Genomic DNA, 26,279 nt, shown 5'->3' with positions numbered 1-26,279 from the left:
GAGCCTTTTGTGATGGGAGAAAGGAATGAGGGGTAGCTTGGGGCGGGGGCTGCCTGAGCTGGGGCGACGGGATATCTGATGTCACAAAAGCCGGGCCTGGAGGCAGGCAGGCTGGCGTGGGTGGCACTGAGTCCAGGGCCACGCGGGGCCATGGGCTGCTGCCAAGACAAGGACTTTGAGATGTCTGATGAGCAGTCCAAGGAGGCAGAGTCTGAGGACGGCAGGGAAGATGAGACCATAGACACACAAAGAGGGCCCAGGGAGTGTGAGAGGGGGCTTCCAGAGGGTAGGGGTGAGCTCAGAGGCCTCGTCGTCCCCTCAGGCGCCGAAGGTATCGACTTGAACTCCCCGGACCATCCGAATCACAAGTCGAACGAAAGCCTTCTGATCACCGTGCTGTGGCGGCGACTATCCATGTTCAGTCGTCGGGGCTCGTCGCGGTCAAGCAAGAGGCAATCAGACCAGATTCGGAAGCAGGAGAGTCCGATCCGAGAAGGCAACCAGGAGGAGCCGGAGAAGGGATGACCCCAGACCTGCTCTCAGTCCGCCCCAACCTCCAGAGAATAAAATTTCTAACGTGTACCTGCACGACCACTCTGGGGGACTGGGCGCGGACACCACCAGGCAGCTGGTTCTTTAAGGCTCCTTCCCGGAGACAGGCCCAGCCCCCTGAGCTCCTGCTGTAGTACTCCGGGGCGGGATCACGGTGGCGCCTTAGCCAATGGGAGGGCGGGGTCGCTCTTGCGTTTGGGTGTGGGGCGTGTCTTTCGGGTCGCCGGGCTTGAAACGCATGGGACCGCCCCCTCGTCACTGGGGGTGGGGTTACGTGTAGGTGACGTGGCCGCTTCCAGTCTTTGGTCGGGTTTCGGCGGCTTCAGTGCTCGGGGAGGAGGCAGTGACGGCTGGGGAGATTGGAAGTGGCGGCGGCGGCAGGCGGCAGAGGGGAGGTAAGATTCGCTCTAAAGGGGATCTGGCCGCCGTGTCACCTCTGGGGCAGTGGTTTTACGGGGGCGACGACTGACGGGGGGAAGGGAATCAGGGGCGAGCGGGCAAGTCCTGCCGGCCCGGCTCCAGGTGAGCGAATTCCTTGTCGTCCAATCAGGAAAGCCTCTGTTGAGAGAGACGTCGGCCTTAGCTAATGAGTGGTTGAAGTCTTCCAGAAGGCGGACCTTGGGCGGGGGGGGTGGGACTTCCTGTTTCAAATAAACACCCAGAGGTTTCCCCCTCCGCCCACCGAAGTGTGCCAGTCTTTGGAGGTCCGTTACCGGCTCTCCCTGAGAGGCCGAAGGAAATCTTGGAAACGAAAGGGCTGGGTTAGGGCCCGGGGCAGTTACACGAGCCAGGCCGCAGTCTCAGGACCACGGGATTGGCTCTGGCCCTGTCTCTGCTTCAGGGTCCCCTGCCCGCGCTCTGGCCGCCAGAGCCAAGTTGGAAAAAGAGTCTGAAGCGGGTTCGACTTGGGACGGGAAAAGCGGGGCCCTTTCCGCTGCTGGCCCGCCCCAGGATTTGCGAGCCTCTTGGGCGCGAAAGTCCATGAGAAGTGCAGAAGGGGCTCGAGGATTTGTTGATTGGGGTGGGGCGGGGGAGTTTGGGAAAAGAAGCTGCCTGGGGAATGACACTCTCCCCTCCACAACAGTCCGAGGTTATGCGTCTCAATGATCCCGCGGAAACGCTACGGGTCTAAGAACACGGATCAGGGTGTCTACCTGGGTCTCTCAAAGACACAGGTCCTGTCCCCTGCAACTGCTGGCAGTAGCAGCAGCGACATCGCCCCTCTGCCACCCCCAGTGGCCCTCGTCCCTTCCCCTCCCGACACCATGTCCTGCCGGGATCGGACCCAGGAGTTTCTGTCTGCCTGCAAGTCGCTGCAGACCCGTCAGGTAAGGACCTGGAGTGGAAAAGGCGAGGAGTGAGCCTTACTCAAATGTAGGAAGAACTGTGCTCCACCACTGTTAACCGAAGTAATTTTGGGGGGTACCTGATGGAACTGATAGGCTTGGATGGGGCCTGTAGGGTCTGCTATAGCAACAGAGAAGAGGTCGGCTGGCTAACTAGGGGCAAGGACTTAGGCTTTTTTTTATGAGGAATCCCTTGGAGGGCAGGATTGCTATTCTGGAGGGAGTACTTCAGAGAGTGCTTGGCTGCAATATAATTGGTGTGAATAAGGAACAAGTTCTAGGAAGAACCTTTAGGTTCTAATAAAGCTCTTCTAGGAAGAGCCTTTAGCTGAGCAACATGCACCTTGAATTTTCCAATATACTTCTACCATAAGTTTGCTCTGTAACCATGAGAAAATTAGTTAATCTAGTTACATCTTAGTTTTGATCTCTGTAAGATTAAGGACATTTTCTAGATAAGTTATTTGTTGTTTTTGTTTTGTTTTGAGATCTGTTTTTCAATTCTGTCAACAGGCTGGAGTGTAGTGGCGTGATGATAGCTCACTGCAGTCTTGAACTCCTAGACTCAAGGGATCCTCTTTCCTCAGCCTCCTGGGCAGCTGGGACTACATGGATGCACCACCCAGCTAATTTTAAAATTTTTTCGTACAGGCAATGTCTCACTATGTTGCCCAGGTTGCTCTGGACACCACACCTGGCCCTAGATCAGTAATATGTACCAAAATCACTTAGGGTTGGATGTGGTGGCTCATACCTGTAATTCCAGCACTTTGGGAGGCCTAGGCCAGAGGATCACTTGAGGCCAGGAGTTAGAGACCAGCAGGAGCAACAAAGCAAGACCCTGTCTCTACAAGAAAAAAAAAAAAAAAAAAAGCTGGACGTGGTGGCATGTGCCTGTAGTCCCAGCTACTTAGAAGGCTGAGCGAGGCCCAGTCTCTTCCTCTCTCTCTTTTTTTTTTTTTTTTTTATTTTGAGAAGGAATTTCGCTCTTGTCGCCCAGACTGGCGTGCAGTGGTGCAATCTCGGCTCACTGCAACCTCCTCTTCCTGGGTTCAAGCGATTCTCCTGCCTCAGCCTCTCGAGTAGCTGGGATTACAGGTGCCGTCACCACGCCCGGCTAATTTTTGTATTTTTTTTTAGTAGAGATGGGGTTTCACCATGTCAGTCAGGCTGGTCTTGAACTCCTGACCTGAGGTGATCTGCCCTCCTCAGCCTCCCAAAGTGCTGGGATTACAGGTATGAGTCACCACACCCTGCCTCTCTCTCTCCTTTTTTGGAAACAGGGTCTCTCTCTGTCCACCCAAGGTTGGGAGTGCCAATGGGTTCTGTCTCATCTCACTGCAACATCTGCCCTCCTGGGCTCAAGCAACCCTCCTGCCTCAGGCTCCTCAGTAGCTGGGATTATAGGCATGTGCCACCACATCTGGCTAATTTCTGTTTTGTTAGTAGAGATGGGGTTTTACCATGTTGCCCAGTCTGGTCTCGAACTTCTGGGCTCAAAGGATCCGTCTGCTTTATTTTTTCAAAGTGCTGGGATTACAGGTGTCAGCCACTGCACTCAGCTCCTCTTAAAAAAAAATTTGGGAGTGCTTTTTATTTATTTATTTATTTATTTATTTATTTATTTATTTTTGAGATGGGAATTTCTCTCTTGTTGCCCAGGCTGTAGTGCAGTGGCACGATCTTAGCTCACTGCAACCTCCGCCTCCTGGGTTCCAGTGATTCTCCTGCCTCAGCCTCCCAAGTAGCTGGGATTACAGACATGCGCCACCACGCCCAGCTAATTTTGTATTTTTAGTAGAGACGGGGTTTCTCCATGTTGGTCAGGCTGGTCTCAAACTCCAAACCTCGGGTGATCTGCCCACCTCAGCCTTCCAAAGTGCTGGGATTACAAGCGTGAGCCACTGCGCCAGCCGGGAGTGCTTTTTTAAGCAATCCCAGTGGGACCTGAGTAAGCATTGTTTGTTTGTTTGTTTGTTTTTGAGACAGTCTCTCTTTGTTGCCAGGCTGGAGCACAGTGACGTGATCTGGGTTCACTGCAGCCTCCACCTCTGGGTTCAAGCGATTCTCCTGCCTCAGCCTCCCAAGTAGCTGGAACTACAGGCGTGTGCCACCACACCCAGCTAATTTTTGTATTTTTGGTAGAGACGGGGTTTCACCATGTTCACCAGGATGGTCTCTGTCTCTTGACCTTGTGATCTGTTCGCCTCGGCCTCCCAAAATGCTGGGATTACAGGCATGAGCCACTGCACCTGGCCAAGTAACTGTATTTACTTATTTATTTATTTATTTATTTCTTGAGACGGAGTCTCGCTCTGTCACCCAGGCTGGAGCGCAGTGGTGGGATCTCGGCTCACTGCAGCCTCCACCTCCCAGGTTCAAGTGATTCTCCGGCCTCAGCCGCCTGAGTAGCTGGGACTACAGGTGCATGCCACCACACCTGGCTAATTTTTTGTATTTTTAGTAGAGATGGGGTATCACCATGTTAGCCAGGTTGGTCTCAATCTCTTGACCTCATGATCCGCCTGCCTCAGCCTTCCAAAGTGCTGGGATTACAGACGTGATCCACCGTGCCCGGCCAAGTAACTGTATTTTTAAATATTTTTACTGATGGCTGGGCATGCTGGCTGACACCTGTAATCCCAGCACTTTGGGAGGCTGAGGTAGGAGGATTGCGTGAGCCTAGGAGTTCAAGACCAGCCTGGGCAATATAGCAAGACCCTACCTCTACAAAAAGTTAAAAAATTAGCTAGGTGTGGTGGTGTGCCCTGTAGTCCCAGCTACTTGGGAGGCTGAAGTCGGAGGATTGCTTGAGCCCAGGATGTCGAGGGCGCAGTAAGTTATGATCATGCTACTATATTCCAACCTGGGAGACAGAGTGAGACCCTGTCTCAAAAATAGAAAAGTTATAAAGACGTGTTTTTCAGCTCATGGTAAAGCTGCTCTTCTATGTGATCTCCAAGAGCTTTGCAATCATCCTTATTGATTTCCCGATTTGAGGAATAGAATGGCAATACTAGATACCATTTATTTAGTGCTTACTATGTACCAGGTAGTTGACTGAAGTACTTTTCAGCCTTTTTGTTATTTAACCTTAGCAACAATGGGAGATGTGTGGATTGTCTTCGTTTTATAGAAGAGGAAGTAGAGATTTAGAATGTTTTAAGTAACTTGCCCCAAATCCCCCAGCTAGTAAGTGGTGAGTCAAGATTTGAACTCAGGTCTACCTGCTCTTCAAATCTGGACTCTAAATGACTACCACTCATAAATATAGATCATCTGATGGATGCCACCAGTACTAGAGATAGGTTAGTGGACACCTCAGGAAGTGAAAGCTGGGACCAGGGAAGGGAGAACTAAAGTTGTCACCTCCTGCCATCGCTTTTCAGAATGGAATCCAGACAAATAAGCCAGCTTTGCGTGCTGTCCGACAACGCAGTGAATTCACCCTCATGGCCAAGTGAGTTGAGAGAAGCTTTCTGGTGGGGTGATATAATGTCTGAAGAAAAGTAGACTTGCGATCAGCAGCCTTGGCTGTGAAGTCTGGGATTGGTTGTGGGTTCAGAAGGGCCTCCTGCCCTTTCCCACAGTCTCACTAGTGGTCATTTGCAGGCGCATTGGGAAAGACCTTAGCAACACATTTGCCAAGCTGGAGAAGCTGACAATCTGTGAGTGTTCTTGGGGTCTTTCAGAAGTGGGGCAGTAAATCAAAGAGGGCTGAGGGCTATATTCCCTGAGCTTTGTCCTTGACCTCACCCATTGTGGCTTCTTGTTTGTCTCTGTAGTGGCAAAGCGCAAGTCTCTCTTTGATGATAAAGCAGTGGAAATTGAAGAGCTAACATATATCATCAAACAGGTGAGCTACTAGCCATCAGGAGAGCCCAGCATTCCAATCAGATCACCTGTGTCTTCCTGTTATTTTCCATTGCCATGGGGACCCAGAGCAAGTTTCTTTTTTTTAGAGAGGGGGTCTCACTGTGTTGACGAGTCTGGAGTGTAGTGGTGTGACCTAGCTCACTGCAGCCCTTAACTCCTGGGCTCAAGCTATTCTCCAGCCTGAGCCTTCTGAGCGGTAGAGACTACAGGGACATGCCCTCATTCCTGGATAATTTTTTTTTTTTTTTTTGAGACAGAGTTTTGCTCTTTCACCCAGGCTGGAGTGCAGTGGTGTGATCTTGGCTCACTGCAACCTCCACCTCCCAGGTGCAAGCGATTCTCCTGCCTCAGCCTCCCCAGTAGCTGGGACTACAGGCACCCGCCACCAATGACTAGCTAATTGTTTTATCTTCAGTAGAGACGGGGTTTCACCATGTTGGCCAGGCTGGTCTCGAACTCCTGACCTCAAGTGAGCCGCCCACCTTGGCCTCCCAAAGTGCTGGGATTACAGGTGTGAGCCACTGCACTCGACTGTAATAGTAACTTTTATTTTATTTATTTACTTATTTATTATTTTTTGAGACAGAGTTTCACTCTTGTTGCTCAGGCTGGAGCACAGTGGCGCGATCTCAGCTCACTGCAACCTCTGACTCCTGGGTTCAAGTGACTCCCCTGCCTAAGCCTCCCGAATAGCTGGGATTACAGGCACATGCCACCACTCCCAGCTAATTTTGTATTTTTAGTAGAGACGGAATTTCTCCATGTTGGTCAGGCTGGTCTCAAACTCCTGACCTCAGGTGATCTGCCCACCTCAGCCTCCCAAAGTGCTGGGATTACAGGCGTGAGCCACTGCGCCAGGCCAATAATCACTTTTTTTTTTTTTTTTTTTTTTTTTTAAGACGGAGTCTCACTCTATCGCCAGGCTGGAGTGCAGTGGCGCGATCTAGGCTCACTGCAACCTCCGCCTCCCAGGTTCAAAACGATTCTTTTGCCTCAGCATCCAAAGTAGCTGGGACTATAGGTGCGCGCCACCACACCCAGCTAATTTTTTGTATTTTTAATGGAGATGGCATTTCACCATGTTGGCCAGGATGGTCTCAATCTCTTGACCTCATGATCTGCCTGCCTTGGCCTCTCAAAGTGCTGGGTTTACAGACATTAGCCACTGAGGAATTGTGTGTATGAAAATAATTCTGTTGATGCCTCTCGAAACTACAGTGCCTTTGACTCTTCCCTTTTCCTGAGTACTGTCCGGGGGCTTTGTTGGTCATGCCCTAGACCCAAGATTTTGGCCTTTGAAAGGGTTCTGTGGCCAAGAGCATGGCCTCACAGAATGGAGCAGGGCAGTAGGCTGGAGGAGTAAACAAGTTATTTACAAATGGAGGAAGGCCTACTTTGCCTCTTTCTAGCTCTTCTCTGCAGGAACTGAGCCAGAGCAAACACTAAACCTTGGAAAATCCTAGCAGGCCCATCTGGTCTGACTGTCTGAGATATTCTCACTCTGGCTGGTAACTTCCACCTTGCCCTTCCTACCAGAGATGGCCATTGTGAGAGATGCTGACTGAGGACTCCTTGGCTAATACTTTGTTTTTTCGTGGACTCTTTTACCAGGACATCAATAGCCTCAACAAACAAATTGCTCAGCTCCAGGATTTCGTGAGGGCCAAGGGCAGCCAGAGTGGCCGGCACCTGCAGACCCACTCCAACACCATTGTGGTCTCCTTGCAGGTGGGACCTGGGGAGGAAGGGAGGGAGGCAAAGGGGAAGAATGTGGAGTCTTCTTTGGTTGACCCTCTCTCCTTTTCTTCTAGTCGAAACTGGCTTCTATGTCCAATGACTTCAAATCGGTTTTAGAAGTGAGGACAGAGGTGAGAACAATCTGCGTAGGACGGGTAGGAATATGGGGGTAAAGATCCAAGAGGGAAATGAAGAAGGGACAAGTTCTACAGGGTCATGGGGCCAATGGTGGGAGTCTCTTTAACATGCCTGCTTTCTAGTGGCTTCAGGTCCTTTACATTTTTCCCCAACCCCAGAACCTGAAGCAGCAGAGGAGCCGGAGAGAGCAGTTCTCCCGGGCACCTGTGTCAGCCGTGCCCCTTGCCCCTAACCACCTGGGTAAGTCACAGGTAAAACGGGAAGCCCCGGGAGGTAAGGTTACTTACTCTGGTTGTGATGGCATCCTCTAAAGGCACGGGTTGGCTAGGAGAGTGGAGGGTCAAGGAATTTTCTAGGCTTTATCTCTCAGAGGCCGAACCAGATGGTTGAGATTCATGATCCACATTTAGACTCCCACATTCTCACTTATATTCAGAATAAGGATAATTTCTAATTTTTTTTGTACACTTACCTTTATTTACATTCTCTCATTTAATTTTCACAACCACCCTTTGAGAAAGCAACTGTTATTATCCCCCCTTTTACAGGTGAGGAAACTGAGGCTCAGAGAGGTTAAATGACCTGTCCAGGGTCACAAGGCTAGTAAGTGCCAGAGCTGGGATTCAAACCCAGAGCATGTGGGCTTTGAACCTGCTTTTAACTGTTAAGGTGTGCCACGTCCTGTTTTCTCCCCCAGGGGGTGGTGCTGTGGTTTTGGGGGCCGAGTCCCATGCCTCCAAGGATGTCGCCATCGACATGATGGACTCTCGGACCAGCCAGCAGCTGCAGCTCATTGACGAACAGGTACCCAAGCTCTGAACTAGGGAGAATCAGCTTCTCTATTATCCTCTGTGGTTCCCAAGAGAGTGTTTGGAGTGTGCCATGGGCAGAATGGCAAGCTGGGAGGGTTGTAAAGATGCAGGTCTGACCCTGAAGAAGCTGATGGTGCTCACGTGCTGTCTCCCTCTCCTGAAGGATTCCTACATCCAGAGTCGGGCAGACACCATGCAGAACATTGAGTCGACAATTGTTGAGCTGGGCTCCATCTTTCAGCAGTTGGCACACATGGTTAAGGAACAGGAGGAAACCGTTCAGAGGTGAGACACACTCTCTCACCCCAAACAGAGGAGCTTTCTCTTCCCCGTGGATTGGCATCTTAAAGTCCCCAGGGACTGCTTGATGCCCTTTGGAAGACAGAGTGAATTCTGCCCACCCATGGGACCCAGTTCACCTGCTTCCATCCACCCAACAAGTGTTTATTGAGCACCTGTTCATGTGAGGCACTGTTCCAGGTGTGGGAGATACAGTGGCAAGTAGGACAGTAAAGTCTGTCTGGAGCTGCTTTGTTGCATGTGTAAGTGTATGGAATTTGATAGGGCAGATGAGGACAGCTGTGGAAAAGAACTGACAAGGCTGGCACGGTGGCTCACACCTGTAATCCCATAGGCAGCACTTTGGGAGGCCGAGCAAGGCAGATGCTTGAGTTCAGGAATTCAAGACCAGTTTGGGCAACAAAGTGAGACCCTGTCTCTACAAAAAAATACAAAAACTAGCTGGGCATGGTGGCATGGGCCTGTAGTCCCAGCTACTTGAGAGGCTGAAGTGGGAGGATGGCTTGAGCCTGGGAGGCAGAGGTTGCAGTGAGCCAAGATCGTGCCACTGCACTCCAGCCTGGGCGACAGAGCCAGATGCTGTGTCAAAAAATAAAAATAATGAACAACAAAATTTCAGGTAGTAATAAAGGCTGTATACAGAGTTAAAGTAGGATGATGTGTTAAGAAAGTAGTGGATGGGTACGGTGGCTTACACCTGTAATTCCAGCACTTTGGGAGGCCCACGCAGTCACTTGAACTCAGGAGTTTGAGACCAGCCTGGGCAACATGGTGAAACCCCATCTCTACAAAAATAAATTAGCTGGACGTGGTCGCGCATGCCTGTGGTTCCATCTACTCAGGAGGCTGAGGCGGGAGGATGACTTAAGCATGGGAGGTCGAGGCTGCAGTGAGCCATGATGGAACCACTGCGCTCCAGCTTGAGTGACAGAGCAAGACCCCATCTCAAAAATAAGAAAATGACTAAGTAGGTATATCAGATTGTGTGGTAGGGAATGCTGCTCTGAAGACATGACGTTTAAGCAGAGACTTGAATGACAAGAGGGATCCTGCCAGGCAAAGAAGAGAAAGTGTTCTAGGCCAAGGAGACAGCTAGAGCAAAGCCTTGTGATGGGACAGTCTCACCATACACAAGAATCAAGAAGGCCTGCGTGGCTAGAAAGTAATGAACAGGGATAGAGAACTACAGGGTGTACTGGAGGGATGTAGGCAGAGGCCCAACAATGGGCTGGCCTCTCTGTTCCTCTGGTGCCTCATGCTACTACAAGAGGTTTTATCTGCTCCTCCTCTGTGGTGCTTAGCATTCAGTCAGTCAGTTATGGGAATATAGCAGTGGGCAAAAGAGACAAAATCCTTGCCCTTGTGGAACGTGTATTCTAATAGGGAGATAGATGTGAAAAAGTCATAATAAATAAACAGTATGTTAAAAAAAAAAAAGTCATAAATGCCAAAAAAAAAAGAGAGACAGTCAACACAGGATAAGCTAATCAGGAGTGCCAGGTTTGGAGGGAGATAGGCCCTATTAAGAAGGTGGCATCACACTTGGGAGAAGGTGAGGAAATTAGCTACATAGACCCTGGCAAAGGCCTGCAGGTGACAATATGTCTGATGAGTTAAAGGACAGCAGAGACTACTGCAGCTGGGATCAATGAGGAAGAGAGTTGTACAAGGTGTAGTCGGAGGAGAACTGTGAGACCTCTTGAGACCATTGGTAGGCTTTAGCTTTTACTCTGAGTGACATAGGGAGCCATTGCATTGCAGGGGTTAGTTTTTCTGTGTTTGAGACAGAGCCTTGCTCTGTCACCCAGGCTGGAGTGCAGTGGCATGATCTTGGCTCACTGCAACCTCCACCTCCTAGGTTCAGGTGATTCTCATGCCTCAGTCTCCCGAGTACCTGGGACCACAGGTGTGCACCGCCATGCCCGGCTACTTTTTGTATTTTTAGTAGAGACGGAGTTTTGCCACATTGGCCAGGCTGGTCTTGGACTCCTGGCCTCAAGTAACCTGTCCACCTTGGCCTCCCAAAGTGCTGGGATTACAGGTGTGAGCCATCACAACTGGCCAAATACATTTAATTTTATTTATTTATGCATGTATTTATTTATTTATTTTTATTTTTGAGATGGAGTCTCACTGTCGCCAGTCTGGAGTGCAATGGCAGAATCTCAACCCACTGCAACCTCTGCCTCCTGGGTCCAAGTGATTCTCCTGCCTCAGCCTCCTGAGTAGCTGGGACTGCAAGTGTGCGAGAGCACGCCCAGCTAATTTTTGTATTTTTAGTAGAGAAAAGGTTTCACCATGTTGGCCAGGATGGTCTTAATCTCTTGACCTTATGATCCGCCCACTTCAGCCTCCCAAAGTGCTGGGATTACAGGCATGAGCCACCATGCTCGGCGTTAATTTTGTTTTTATTTATTTATTTATTTTTGAGGCAGAGTTTCACTCTCGTCCAGGCTGGAGTGCAATGGCACCTGTCGCCTCACTCACTGCAGCCTCTGGGTTCAAACAATTCTCCTGCCTCAGCCTCCTGAGTAGCTGGGATTACATGCACCCACACCGCTCCCAGCTAATTTTTGTATTTTTAGCAGAGACGGGGTTTCACCATGTTGGCCAGGCTGGTCTCGACCTCCTGACCTCAGACAATCCGCCCACTTTGGCCTCCCAAAGTGCTGGGATTACAGATGTGAGCCACCGCGCCTGGCCACATTTAACTTTAAAACAAAAATTATAATAGTGTATACCCTGGGATTTGTAAAGTACATAGATGCAACAAATTTAACTGTAGAATAAAGGATGAAGCAGGAGGGTTTCAAAATTTTGACAGTTTTTTTTTGAAATGGAGTTTCGCTTTGTTGCCAGGCTAGAGTGCAGTGGCTCGATCTCAGGTCACTGTAGCCTCCGCCTCCTGGGTTCAGGTAATTCTCCTGCCTGAGCCTCCCGAGTAGCTGGGATTATAGGCGCCCACCACCACGCCCAGCTAATTTTTGTATTTTTAGTAGAGACAGGGTTTCACCATGTTGGCCAGGATGGTCTCGATCTTTTGACCTTGTGATCTGCCTGCCTCGGCCTCCGAAAGTGCTAGGATTACAGGTGTGAGCCACCACACCTGGCCAATTTTGACAGTTTATATGAAGTAGGCTGTGAAGAGTTAATAAGGTATATTGTAATCCCTAGAGCAACCACTGAAATAAAATAGAAACTCAACAATGACATATAGCAAGAAGAGCAATAACCAAATTGAAATGGAAATAGAATTTTAATCAAAATTTCAATTAATTCAAAAGAAGGACAAGAGAGGATAAACAGAAACAAAAAATAAAAGAGAAAAACAGAAAATAGTGCCGGGTGCGGTGGCTCACGCCTGTAATCCCAACACTTTGGGAGGCCAAGGTGGGCGGATCACGAGGTCAGGAGATCGAGACCCTCCTGGCTAACATGGTGAAACCCCGTCTCTACTAAAAATAGACAAAAAATTAGCCGGGCGTGGTGGTGGGTACCTGTAGTCCCAGCTGCTTGGGAGGCTGAGGCAGGAGAATGGTGTGAACCCAGGAGGCAGAGCAGTGAGCTGAGATCGCGCCACTGCCCTCCAGCCTGGGCAACAGAGCGAGACTCCATCTCAAAAAAAAAAAAAAGTAAAATGGCAACCCTAAATCCAACCTTATTAAAAATTACGGCTGGCCTCAAGTGATCTCCCCACCTTGGCCTCCAAAAGTGCTGGGATTACATATGTGAGCCACCACACCTGGCCAGATTCTGCCTTTTGTTTTTTTGTTTTTTTGTTTTTTTGTTGTTGTTGTTGAGACAGAGTCTCACTGTTACCCAGGCTGGAGTGCAGTGGCACGATCTCGGCTCACTGCAAGCTCCACCTCCCGGGTTCACGCCATTCTCCTGCCTCAGCCTCTCGAGTAGCTGGTGTTACAGGCTCCTGCCACCACGCCCGGCTAATTTTTTTTGTATTTTTAGTAGAGACAGGGTTTCACCATGTTAGCCAGGATGGTCTCGATCTCCTGACCTTGTGATCCGCCTGCCTTGGCCTCCCAAAGTTCTGGGATTACAGGCATGAGCCACTGCGCCTGGTCGATTCTGCCCATATTTTAGTCTCCATCCCAGACCTGTCTCCTAAACTCCGTATATCCATACTCCTGTTCAACATCTCCACTTACTGGCCTGGGAGCGGTGGCTCATGCCTGTATTCCTAACACTTTGGGAGGTTGAGGCAGGTGGATCATTTGAGGTTCAGGAGTTTGAGACCTGCTTGGCCAAAATGGTGAAACCCCATCTCAACTAAAAATACAAAAAAAAAAAAAAAATAGCTGGGCATGGTGACACATGCCTGTAATCCCAGCTACTCAGGAGCCAGAGGTGGGAGAATCACTTTAACCTTAGAGGCGGAGGTTGCAGTGAGCCGAGATCCTGCCATTGCATTCCAGCCTGGGCAGCAAGAGCAAAACTCTCAAAAAACAAAAACAAAAACACAAGCTGGGTGTGGTGGTGCACTTCTTGGTCCCAGCTGCTGGGAAGTCTGAGGCAGGAGGATCTCCTGAGCCCCAGGGGTGGAGGTTGCAGTGAGCAGAGATTGGGCCACTGCACTCCAGCCTGGGTGACAGCAACACCCTGTCTCAAAAAAAAAAAAAAAGTATTAAAAAGTTAAATGTATTTTGAAGAAATTAAGAGGAAGACATGGTAATAGTATTCACATATTTACCATCTTCAGTGTTCTTCATTCCTCCTTGAATAGATCTAAGTTTCCCACTGGTATCTCTTCCCTTTATCCTGAAGAAGCACTTCCTTTGGTATTTTTTTTGTAGTGGAGATCTGCTGACAACAGTTTCTTTCAGTTTTCTTTCATCTGAAAACTGAAATCTTTTTCACTAAATCAAAACTAAACTTTTTTTTTTTTTTTTTTTTGAAACAGAGTCTCACTCTGTTGCCCAGGCTGGAGTGCAGTGGCGCGATCTTGGCTTACTGCAAGCTCTGCCTCCTGGGTTCACGCCATTCTCCTGCCTCAGCCTCCTGAGTAGCTGGGACTACAGGCGCCCACCACTACGCCCGGCTAATTTTTTTTGCATTTTTAGTAGAGACGGGGTTTCACCATGTTAGCCAGGATGGTCTCGATCTCCTGACCTCGTGATCCGCCTGCCTCGGCCTCCCAAAGTGCTGGAATTACAGGCGTGAGCCACTGCGCCCGGCCTCACCTTCATTTTTGAAGGATGTTTTCTCTGGATATAGACTTCTGGATATACAGTTGTTTTTCTTTTTTTTTTTTAAGTTTTTATTTATTTTTTCCTGAGACAGGGTCTCACTCTCTTGCCTAGGCTGGAGTGCAGTGGCACGATCATGGCTCACTGCAGCTTTGACCTCCCACCTCAGCCTCCTGAGTAGCTGGGGCTACAGGCATACACCACCACAATAGGCTGATTTTTTTTTTTCTTTTTTGGTAGAGATGGGGATCTCACATGTTGCCCAGGCAGGTCTCAAACTCCTGGGCTCAAGAAATCTTCCCACTTTGACCTCCCAATGTGCCTGGCTCATACAGATTTATTCTTTTTTTTTTTCTTTTTTCCAAGATGGAGTTTTTGCTCTTGTTGCCTAGGCTGGAGTGCAGTGGTGTGATCTCGACTCATTGCAGCCTCCACCTCCTGGATTCAAGCGATTCTTGTGCCTCAGCTTACTGAGTAGCTGGGATTACAGGCACCCACCTCCATACCCGGCTAATTTTTTTTTGTATTTTTAGTATAGACGAGGTTTCACTATGTTGGCCAGGCTGGTCTTGAACTCCTGACCTCAAGTGATCCTCCCGCCTCCGCCTCCCAAAATGCTGGGATCACAGGCATGAGCCACAGCACCTGGCCCGATCATGTTTTTTTTTTTTTTTTTTTTTTTTTTTTTTTTTTTGAGATGGAGTTTCGCTCTTGTCACCCAGGCCGGCATGCAGTGGTGCGATCTTGGCTCACTGCAACCTCCACCTCCTGGATTCAAGCGATTCTCCTTCCTCAGCCTCCTGAGTAGCTGGGATTACAGGTGCCTGCCACCACGCCTGGCTAATTTTTTGTATTTTTAGTAGAGATGGGGTTTTGCCATGTTGGGCAGTCTAGTCTCGAACTACTGACCTCAGGTGATCCGCCCACCTCGGGCACCCAAAGTGCTGGGATTATAGGCGTGAGCCACCACGCCCAGCCTCTGAGTTTCTTTTTTTTTTTTTTTTTTTTTTTTTGAGACGGAGTCTTGCTCTGTCGCCCAGGCTGGAGTGCAGTGGCGCAATCTCGGCTCACTGCAAGCTCCGCCTCCCGGGTTCCCGCCATTCTCCTGCCTCAGCCTCTCCGAGCAGCTGGGACTACAGGTGCCCACCACCACGCCTGGCTAATTTATTTTTTTGTATTTTTAGTAGAGACGGGGTTTCACCGTGGTCTCGATCTCCTGACCTCGTGATCCACCCTCCTCGGCCTCCCAAAGTGCTGGGATTACAGGCGTGAGCCACCGCGCCCCGCCTGAGTTTCTTTTATGTGTAAATTTGTCTTTAAATTTAGGAAGTATTTGGCTATTATTACTTTAAACATTTTTCTGCCTCTTTCTGTCCTTACCATCTGGAAATATATATGTTTCCAGATACATGTCTTACATAATAAATTTATATTAATTATATGTATATTTTCAGGTCAATCTGCTGTTAAGCCCATTTGGTGAATTTTTTTAGATAATTTTCAGTTTCAAATTTACACTTCGTTCTTTTTTAGAGATGTTTCTCTGCTGTGATTTACTACCTTCTTAGTACAAGCATATTTTCCCTCAGTTATAATAGCTGCTTTAAAATTTAATTCTTTTCATCTGGATTATCCTAGGGATGGTGCCATTCATTGCCTTTTCTTTTCTGTATGGGTCACAGTTCCCTGTCTCATTGTATAACTACTAATTGAGGATTTTATCGTACATGTTATAATTGATATGAAGATTCTGGATTATCTTATGTTTCTATAAAAAATGTTGACTTTTTTGTTTTTGCAGGCAGTTAACTTGGCTGAACTAAGATCATTGTTTTTTATATTTCTTCTGTGGTTTATGTAATTTATGGAATGATTGGTATAATAGGAGGTACCCAGGCATTACTGGAAGGAGAACCTCGAGGAGTGAGAAATAGTCATTGGATTCAGCAATGTAGATAATGTTGGTGACTTTGAGTCAGATTCAATAGAGGGATGGGAGCAAAAGCTTGAATGCAGTGGCGTTTAAGAGAGAATGAGGCTAGCCATGGTGGCTCTTGCCTGTAATCCTAGCACTTTGAGAGGCTGAGGCAGGTGGATCACTTGAGGCCAGGAGTTCAAGACCAGCCTGGGCAAAATGGTGAAACCCCATCTCTACTAAAATTACAAAAAATTAGCTGGGCGTGGTGGCGTGTGCCTGTCATCCCCAGGAGGCTAAGGTTGCAGTGAGCCGAGATCCCGCCACTGCACTCCAGCCTGAGTGACAGAGCAAGACTCTGTCTCAAAACAGAAAAACAAACAAGAATGAGAGAGAGCAATTAGAAAGAGTAGGAATAGATGAATAGACAGCTCTTTCTTTCTTTCTTTCGTTTTTTCTTTTTTTTTTTGAGACAGAGTCTTGCTCCGTCGCCAGGCTAGAGTGCTGTGGCGCAATCTCGGCTCACTGCAACCTTCGCCTCCCGGGTTCAAGCGATTCTCTTTCCTCAGCCTCCCGAGTACAGGCACGTACCACCACACCCACATCCAGCTAATTCTTTTTTTTTTTTTTTTTTTTTTTTTTTTTTTTTTCAGTAAAGGCGGGTTTCACCATGTTAGCCGGGATGGAAAATGGACAGCTCTAAGAGTTTTGCTTCAAAATGGAGAAAGGAAATGGAGTAATAGCTGATAGGAGGAAGTTAATCAGAAGTTTTCTTTTTTCGTTTTTTTACTATGAAAATTTGGGGGTTAGGCAAAGTAGCTTACACCTGTAATCCTAGTGCCCTGGGAGTTCAAGGCAGGAGGATCGCTTGAGGCCAGAAGTTCGGGACCAGCCTAGGCAACATAGCAAGACCCTATCTCTCCAAGAAAATGAAAAATTAGCCTGGCATGGTGACATGCCTGTAGTCCTAGCTATTTAGGAGGCTCAGCAGAGAAGATCACTTGAGTCTAAGAGTAGTAGGAGGTTACAATAAGCTGTGATGGTGCCATTGTACTACAGCCTGGGCAATAGAGTGAGACCCTGTCTCTAAAAAATTTTTTAAGCCGGGCGCGGTGGCTCACACCTGTAATCCCAGCACTTTGGGAGGCCGAGGCGGGTGGATCACGAGGTCAGGAGATCGAGACCACAGTGAAACCCCGTCTCTACTAAAAATACAAAAAATTAGCCGGGCGCGGTGGCAGGCGCCTGTAGTCCCAGCTACTCCAGAGGCTGAGGCAGGAGAATGGCGTGAACCCGGGAGGCGGAGCTTGCAGTGAGCCAGATCGTACCACTGCACTCCAGCCTGGGCGACAGAGTGAGACTCCGTCTCAAAAAAAAAAAAAAAATTTTAAAAGAAAAAGTTTAAATTTACCAGTAAGTTAAAAGAACCATAATAAACACTGATATAGCTGCAACCTACATTCAACAGTTAACAGTTGGCCAGATTGGCTTTATGTTTTATTTTTCTGAACCATTTCACAGTAGGTTGCCGATATCATGACACTTAATCCTTAAATATTTTAACATGTGTCTCCTAAGAATACACAAATTCTCTTTAAAAACCACATCCAGTACTCACTTCAGCAGGATGTATATTAAAATTTGAAAAATACAGAGGTTAGCATGGCCTCTGCACATGGATGGCACAAATTTGTGAAGCTTTCTGTATTTTTTATTACCTGGGTGATGAGATAATATGTATACCAAGCCCCAAGACACACAATTTATTTATAGAACTAACCTACACATGTACCCCTGAAACTAGAATAAAATTTAAAAATTAAATAAAAAAATAAAAACCAGGCTGGGCGCGGTGGCTCACACCTGTAATCCTAGCACTTCGGGAGGCCAAAGTGGGCAGATCACCTGAGGTCAGGAGTTTGAGACCATCCTGGCCAACATGGAGAAACCCTGTATCTACTAAAAATACAAAAATTAGCTGGGCATAGTGGTGCATGCCTGTGGTCCCAGCTACTTGGGAGTCTGAGGCAGGAGAAGTGCTTGAACCTGGGAGGCAGAGGTTGCAATGAGCCGAGATTGTGCCACTGCACTCCAGCCTGGGCGACAGAGCGAGACTCTGTCTCAAAAAATAAAAACAAAAAACCACATCCAGTTATCCTATCTGTGAAAGTTAATGATTTCCTAATATTATGTATTATTCAGTGAGTGTCACTCACAACAGAGTGATACTCTGTCTCAAAAAAATAAAAACCACACCCAGTTATGTCTGTGAAAATTAACGATTTCCTAATATGTATTATCCAGTGAGTGTTACGACAGAGCGAGACTCTGTCCTAGAAAATAAAAAAATAAATAAAAACCACACCCGGGGCCGGGCACGGTGGCTCACGCCTGTAATCCCAGCACTTTGGGAGGCCGAGGCGGGCGGATTACCTGAGGTCGGGAGCTGGAGACCAGCCTGACCAACATGGAGAAACCCCATTTCTACTAAAAATACAAAATTTGCTGAGCATGGTGGCGCATGCAGGAGAATCACTTGAACCGGGGAGGCGGCGGTTGCGGTGAGCCAAGATGGCGCCATTGCACTCCGGCCTGGGCAACAAGAGCGAAACTCAGTCTCAAAAAAAAAAAAAAAAAAAAAAAAATTAGCCGGGCGTGGTGGCGCATGCCTGTAATCCCAGCTATTTGGCACGCTGAGGCAGGAGAATCTCTTGAACCCGGGAGGCGGAAGTTGGGTGAGCCAAGATCACGCCGTTGCACTCCAGCCTGGGCAACAGAGTGAAACTCCATCTCAAAAAAAAAAAAAAAAAAAAGGAAGAGTCCCGAATGCGGTGGCTCACACCTGTAATCCCAGCACTTTGGGAGGCAGAAGTGGGTGGATCACCTAAGGTCAGGAGTTCGAGACCAGGCTGATGAACATGGTAAAACCCATCTCTACCAAAAATACAAAATTAGGGTGTGGTGGTGCATGCCTGTAATCCTAGCTACTTGGGAGGCTGAAGCACGAAAATCGCTTGAACCCAGGAGGTGGAGGTTGCAGTGAGCCAAGGTCATGCCATTGCACTTCATCCTGAGCAATAAGAGCGAAACTCCATCTCAAGTAAATTAATTAAATTCTCCCTCTTTTCTGAGCATCACTGTAGGCTTTAATTATAGGTTTGAATATATTGTTTGTCTTATTATTAGTTAGGGCAATGATTATTGTGAGTGCTTAAGTTGTTCCAAATATGTCTGGTGGGAGCCTAGAGGGTTTAAAAGGCTGAGAGAAAATAAACGTATGTTTGCATGCCAATGGGAATGATGCAACAGATAAATTTAAAAATGATAATATAGGAGAAACATGGGAGAATTCTTGAAATGATGTCCTTGAGAAGGTGAAAGGAAGTGGGCTCCAGGGCATAAATCGAGGCTTGGCTCTAAGAGGAGCTGGCGATAGGTGGGCGACAGGTGGAAAGACAGAGGCTATTGTAGCAATGCTGGGGGTGGAGCGGCATTTATCCTCAGACCACTTCAGTCTTCTCAGCTCATTAAGAAGAAAAGCCAGTAGAGGAGAGGATAGGGGAGAGAAGGTGTAGGAGGTTTTAGGAATCCACTCCTGCCCACTTGCTCTTACCCTTTAGCCAGGGTCCAACCCTGATTGATCTTTATTCCCCACGGTATCTAGCAGAGTGCTTTTACCCTACATTGTTGATCATGTGAAACTGAGTGAACACCTACATTTGTATAAAGCCGGTTTCTGAACATCAATCCACTAAGCAGCCTCACACATTTAATTGGCCAAGGTAGAAGAAAACACTTGGAGATTCTGATTCGAGAGATGTAAATGGAGTGGGCTTTCAGGGAGCTTCATTTGTACAAATTCCATAGGGGGTTCTGATTAGCATCCAGGTGTGGGGACCACTGATTAAAAGAAAGTTTGTTTATTCAACTACTATATGTTGAGCACCAGCCATTTATAAGGTACTGCGAGTACAGCTGTTTTGATCCTAGAGTCAGGAGAATTGACCGATTTTTGTTGTTGTTATTGTTTGAGACAGTCTCACTCTGCCACCCAGGCTGCAGTGCAGTGGCACGATCTTGGCTCCCTGCAACCTCTGCCTCTCAGGTTCAAGCGATTCTCCTGCTTCAGCCTCCGGAGTAGCTGGGATTACAGGCATGCACCACCATGCCTGGCTAATAATTGACTGATTTTTTTTTTTTTTTTTTTTTTGAGACGGAGTCTCGCTCTGTCACCCAGGCTGGAGTGCAGTGGCAACCTCCGCCTCCTGGGTTCAAATGATTCTTCTGCCTCAGCCTCCCAAGTAGCTGGGACTACAGGTGCGAGCCACCACGCCTGGCTAATTTTTTTTTTCTTTTTTTTTTTGAGACAGAGTCTTGCTCTGTCACCCAGGCTGGAGTGCACTGGCGCAATCTTGGGTCACCGCAAGCTCCACCTCCCGGGTTCACGCCATTCTCCTGCCTCAGCCTCTCTGAGTAGCTGAGACTACAGGCGCCCGCCACCACGACCGGCTAACTTTTTGCATTTTTAGTAGAGACGGGGTTTCACCGTGGTCTCAATCTCCTGACCTCGTGATCCACCCGCCTCGGCCTCCTAAAGTGCTGGGATTACAAGCGTGAGCCACCACTCCCGGCCTAATTTTTGTATTTTTAGTAGAGATGGGGGTGTCACCATACTGGTCAGGCTGGTCTGGAACTCCTAGACCTCGTGATCCGCCCACCTTGGCCTCCCAAAGTGCTGGGATTACAGGCGTGAGCCACCGCGCCCGGCCTAATTGACTGATTTTTATCTATTTCAGCTGAGACCTAGGGAACTCCTTGCAGAGTTAGGCCATAAACACCATAGCTCCTTGAACTATGTTGTATTTTGAATATTAGAATATTAAGTCTGGGTGTGGTGGCTCATGCCTGTAATCCCAGCTCTTTGGGAGGCCGAGACAGGCGAATCACGAGGTCAGGAGATCGAGACCATCCTGGCTAACACAGTGAAACCCTGTCTCTACTAAAGAAAATATAAAAAAATTAGCCGGGTGTGGTGGCCGGCACCTGTAGTTCCAGCCACTCGGGAGGCTGAGGAAGGAGAATGGCGTGAACCCAGGAGGCGGAGCTTGCAGTGAGCCCAGATCACGCCACTGCACTCCATCTCAAAAAAAAAAAAAAAGATAGTTGAGTTCTTTCCTCAATCCATGTACATTTAAAATGAAATTATAGCATATAGGCAACTTTACATTCTAGTCTTCCTTGAAACAGCCTCATACGTATTTTTCACTGTTAGCATGTGTTTGCTCATTGATTTAGCAAACATTTGTTGCTGCTGTGAGCTAATCCTGCTGGGTCTGAGGATAAAAGGGTGAAAGACCATTCTGGTCCTCCTGGAGCTCACTAGTAGGAGAGACATAAGTTGACAGTGACAGCTCAGTATGATAGGGCAAGAAGAGAAGGGGATGAGGCTGGGCGCGGTGGCTCATGCCTGTAATCCCAGCACTTTGGGAGGCCGAGGCAGGATTACTTGAGGCCAGGAGTTCAAGACAGCCTGTGCAACACAGAGACCCCGTCTCTATTAAAAAAAAAAAAAAAAGAAGAAGAAGGGGATGAGAGAACTCAGAGTAGGTACTGCTCCTAGATGGGGCTAAGGGGCCTTCCCAGAAGTGAACCAAGCTAAGACTTGAAGGGAATGCCAGCCCAAAAAAGGGAAAGGAGAAGCTGTTCCATGTGAAAAAACAGCACAGAAATGAGAAAGAACTTGGTAGATTCAGGAGTGCAGAATTATTCAGCATGGCTGGGGGAGTGGTGAGAGGCAAGGCCAGGTCACAGATGACCTGTGTGTCACAGCAAGAAATTTGGTGTCACGGAGAGAACATAAGAAGAAGCAAGTGGATTGATGGTGGGTGAGAATTAGGTTTGTTCTGGATGTGCTGAGTGCCTCAGACTTCATGGGACAGCTAAATGACAGAGTTTAATAGGCATTTCATCTTCTGATGTTTGGAAGAGAAGGCAGTGCTAGAAGTAAGGACTTAGGACAGTGGCCTCTTGGTGAAACCCTGGGCATAGACCACCCAGAGACTGGGTAAAGTGAAAAAAAGGTCAGGACAGATCCCCCATGGAGTCAGGGGGTATGTGGAGAAGGGAAGAATCTAGCCAGACTGAGGAGGGAGGTTGAGGAAGATGAGGGAAGAAAGCAGAGAGAGAAATGTGTCCTTAGAACTTGGGGTAGAGGAATTTTAAGGAGTGGTTATTTCTCCTTGATCCTGAGAAAGAAAGTTCGAGGTAAGGATGTGTTTGAGTCAGGAGGGGCTTGAATTAATTGTATCAGTGCCAGTATTTTCAGTGGAATGGCTCAGTAGCAATTTTACAGTATGTTGGAGCATGAAAGGGAAATAAGGAAGTAGAATTTATGGGTAACCATATACAAAATTTATGAAAGGATCCAATCTTTAAAATAGGTGTAGACATTCATATGCTTCCTCTCTGCATGCCAGTGGATCTGGGTTTCAGCACTTGCTCTAGAAACCACTGATTAAGTCTCAAGTTTTTTGGGATGCAGATTCTTGGGCCCCAACCTAGAATTTCTGGCTGTGACACTTTAGAATTTTTATATTTGAGAATTCAACAGGTGATTCTTATTTCTCCTAAGGTGTGAAAACCACTGATCTAATGTTGCTCAGTCATTTTCCTTTTCACCTCATAAAATATTCAAACTACAGAAAAGTTGGGAGGATAGCACAATAAACACTCATATTCCTTTCACCTGTAGTCACTAACTTTTTTGTTTTCATGTTTGTTTTTTTCTTTTCTTTTGAGACAAGGTGACACTCTGTCACTCAGGCTATAGTGCAGTAGCGCAGTAATAGCTCACTGCAGCGTCAAACTCCTGGGCACAAGTGACCCCCACCTCAGCCTCCCCAGCAGCTGGGATAACAGGTGCATGCCACCATATCCAGCTAATTTTTAAATTTTTTTGTAGAGCCGGAGTCTCCTATATTCCCCAGGCTGTTCTTGAACTGAACTCAAGCAATGCAGCCACCTTGGCTTCCCAAAGTGCTGGGATTACAGGCATGGGCCATCTGGCCTGGCCACCAATTGTTAACATTTTATCACTTTTTTTCCTCTTTTTTTTTTGGGATGGAGTCTTGCTCTGTCACCCAGATTGGAGTGCAGTGGTGTGAGATCTCAACTCACTGCAACCTCCGCCTCCCAGGTTCGAGTTGTTCTCCTGCCTCAGCCTCCTGAGTAGCTGGGGTTACAGGTGCACATCACCACATCCAGCTAATTTTTGTATTTTTAGTAGAGACAGGTTTTCACCATGTTGGTCAGGCGGGTCTCAAACCCCTGAACTTGTGATCCACCCGCCTCAGCCTCCCAGAGTGCTGGGATTATCGGCGTGAGCCACCACACTCAGCCTTTCCCCCCTTTCTTTTGCCGAATTATTTGAAAGTAGGTGCAAATTTCATGCTGTTTTATCCCTAGATACTACAGCATGCTAAGAATAAGGCATTCTCCTGAACGCCATAATGTCATTTTCTTTCTTTCTTTTTTTTTTTTTTTTTTTTTGAGACGGAATCTTGCTCCGTTTCCCAGGCTGGAGTGCAGTGGCACGATCTCCACTCACGACAAGCTCTGCCTCCCAGGTTCACACCATTCTCCTGCCTCAGCCTCCTGAGTAGCTGGGACTACAGGCGCCCACCACCACGCCTGGCTAATTTTTTGTATTTTTAGTAGAGACGGGGTTTCACCGTGTTAGCCAGGATGGTCTTGATCTCCTGACCTGGTGATCCACCCACCTCGGCCTCCCAAAGTGCTGGGATTACAGGTGTGAGCCACCATGCCCTGCCCATAATGTCATTTTCAAGCTAAGAAAATTAACAGTTCTCCAACATGATCCAGTAATCAGCCCATGTTCAAGTTTCCCCATTTGGTTTTTTTTTTTTTTGAGATGGAGTCTTGCTCTGTCGCCCAGGCTGGAGTGCAGTGGCACGATCTCGGCTCACTGCAAGCTCCACCTCCCAGGTTCACGCCATTCTCCTGCCTCAGCCTCCTGAATAGCTGGGACTACAGGTGCCTGCCACCATGCCCGGCTAATTTCTTGTATTTTTAGTAGAGATGGGGTTTCACCGTGTTAGCGTGAATGGCCTCGATCTCCTGACTTTGTGATCGGCCCGTCTTGGCCTCCCAAAGTGCTGGGATTACAGGCCTGAGCCACCATGTCCGGCCCCCATCTGATATTTAAAACAAAAGTTCTTATCTTTTTTTCTTTCAGTTTAAGACCCAGGAAGATTCACATTTTGTATTTGATGTGTCTCTTTAGTGTGCCTTTTGTTTTATTTTTCATGACATCAACTTTTTTGTTCAATGTTAAATTAAATCTAACGTTGATTAAATTAGGTTAAATGCTTCTGCCGCGGTGATTACATTAGTAGGAACTTGATGAGATTATCCCTTTCTTGCTGATGTTAATTGAATCACTTGTTCAAGGTGCTATCAGACTAAGCACACTCATCCCTTGGTATTGTGGGGCATTGGCTCCAAGAGCCCCAGGGGAAACCAAAATCCATGCATCCGCAAGTCCCATAAAATCTTGTCATATGTGCATTAATCTACTCACATCCTCCGATATACTTATTTAATTTTTTTTTTTAATAGAGACAGTGTCTTACCATGTTGTTCAAGCTGGTCTCCAACTCCTAGGCTCAAGTGATCCTCCTGCCTGGGCCTACCAAAGTGCTGGGATTACAGCCTGGCCAAAACTAGGGTCCATATAGCTTTTTTTTTTTTGGTGTTTTTTTTTTCTCCCCCCCCGAGGCCGTCGTGCTATGTCCCCCATGCTGGAGTGCAGTGGCACAATCTCAGTGCAGCATCAAGCTCCTCAACCTCCTGGGTTCAAGCTATCCTCCCACCTCAGCCTCCCGAGTAGCTGGGACTATAGGGTCACACCACCACACCCAGCTAATTTTTGTATTTTTTGCAGAGATGGGGTTTTGCCATGTTGCCTAGGCTGGTCTCAAACTCGTGAGCTCAAGCCATCTGCCCACCTCAGCCTCCCAAAGTGCTGGGATTACTGGCCTGAGCCACCATGGTTGGCCATAGAGCTTTTTTTTATCCCCGACTTCCTGTCCATATCATTATGTTTTCCTTTTTCACTCAGAACCATGATTTCCTGACTGTAATGGTCTGTGAACATTTTTCCCCTTACAATAAATGTAATATAATATTTACAATAAATATAAATACAATAAATATAATATTTCCCCTTACAATAAATATTTCCCCTTACAATAAATATAATACATACTCACCAGATAAAAATGTAAATACTGATGAGCAAAAATTGTAACTAACATTTTTGGGGCTCTTGTGGGTTAGGGACTTTATACTAACTCATTGAAGACTGACAGCAGCCTGAGAGAAGGTAGGGTTTGGGTTATCCTCATTTTGCCGGTGAGGAAAATGAAGCTTGAAGTTAGACTAACTTAAGAGTCTTAAGCTAATAAATGGCAGAGTTGGTTTTCAAACCAGAAATAACTTGTTTATAGTACCCTTCCAAAGCTTTTCTATACACAAATATGTATAAGAATGGGATCATATTGTGACCATCTTTCCATGTCAATAAATGGACTTCAACAGCATTCTTTTTAATCCAGTGTCCTTTTGTTTCCTCTTCTCCCGGCCTTGTCCCCAGGATCGACGAGAACGTGCTAGGAGCCCAGCTGGACGTTGAGGCCGCCCATTCAGAGATCCTCAAGTACTTCCAGTCAGTCACCTCCAACCGGTGGCTCATGGTCAAAATCTTCCTCATCCTCATTGTCTTCTTCATCATCTTTGTGGTCTTCCTTGCTTGAACCCTCTCCACTCTGAGGCACTCTTGGGGTTTGGGACCCTCCTGGGAAGGCAAGTGGCCAGTGCTGCCACTGAGCCTGTGCAGGGTACTTGGGAGAAAGGCCCTGTTTCCCTGGAACTGCTAAGAATGGCCACTGCCCCTGATCCCCCACCCCTTGCCTCTGGCCACCCTGTCCTCCCCCCACCACCCTCAGGCCTATGAAACACACAGGGTTCTAGATTTGAACTCTGCTATGAAGTGACTGGAAGGGAGCAGAGGCCAGCTGGGGGCCAGGGGGGGTGGTTGTTTCCACTAGGAGATTTTTATAAACCCTCTCCAGCCTCTCCCTAAGGAAGCGTTGGCAGCAAAGGGAGATGATGCCCTTACCCACCTTCCTGTGAGTGAAGAGAGGAAGCAGCCCCAGGGACCAATTTTCCCAATTGACCTCTTCCTCTTTCACCATGTGAGGCAGGGAGCCCTGAGCCCTTCAGCTGCCTGCACAACCCCCAACACTGGCTGCTGGTGACTCTCAATCTGCCAAATGTGCTGCAGCCCGTTTTCTCCCAATTACAGCAAGACTGTCAGCCTCAC

General features: G+C 47.7%; 1 protein-coding gene and 1 non-coding gene across 2 annotated transcripts; both read left to right on the top strand.

Annotated features, from left to right (window-relative positions):
- Positions 1-789: 789 nt before the first annotated feature.
- On the top strand, positions 790-26,278 carry STX5 (syntaxin 5). Its single transcript, XM_004087828.3, has 11 exons — positions 790-947; positions 1,637-1,880; positions 5,288-5,358; positions 5,511-5,566; positions 5,684-5,754; positions 7,386-7,502; positions 7,586-7,642; positions 7,808-7,889; positions 8,347-8,453; positions 8,625-8,746; positions 25,551-26,278. Exons 2-11 carry the CDS (start codon positions 1,656-1,658, stop codon positions 25,708-25,710), a joined length of 1,068 nt encoding a protein of 355 aa, XP_004087876.1. The 5' UTR covers positions 790-947; positions 1,637-1,655; the 3' UTR covers positions 25,711-26,278.
- Positions 17,488-17,589, top strand: LOC115834909. The gene has a single exon (XR_004029902.1). It is a non-coding gene; the product is annotated as a U6 spliceosomal RNA (small nuclear RNA).
- Position 26,279: the final 1 nt, after the last annotated feature.

This window comes from Nomascus leucogenys, chromosome 4, assembly GCF_006542625.1.
Source record: "Nomascus leucogenys isolate Asia chromosome 4, Asia_NLE_v1, whole genome shotgun sequence".
Classification (NCBI taxonomy): domain Eukaryota; kingdom Metazoa; phylum Chordata; class Mammalia; order Primates; family Hylobatidae; genus Nomascus; species Nomascus leucogenys.
Note: the sequence above shows the minus strand (reverse complement) of the source record. Positions and strands in the feature narration are given on the sequence as shown.

Bases quoted from the DNA above. Each gene is read 5' to 3' on its own strand.
- STX5 (XM_004087828.3), top strand. From the start codon at position 1,656: ATGATCCCGCGGAAACGCTACGGGTCTAAGAACACGGATCAGGGTGTC. The intron at 7,503-7,585 runs GTGGGACCTGGG...CTTTTCTTCTAG, and splicing joins CCATTGTGGTCTCCTTGCAG to TCGAAACTGGCTTCTATGTC. The intron at 8,747-25,550 runs GTGAGACACACT...CCTTGTCCCCAG, and splicing joins CAGGAGGAAACCGTTCAGAG to GATCGACGAGAACGTGCTAG.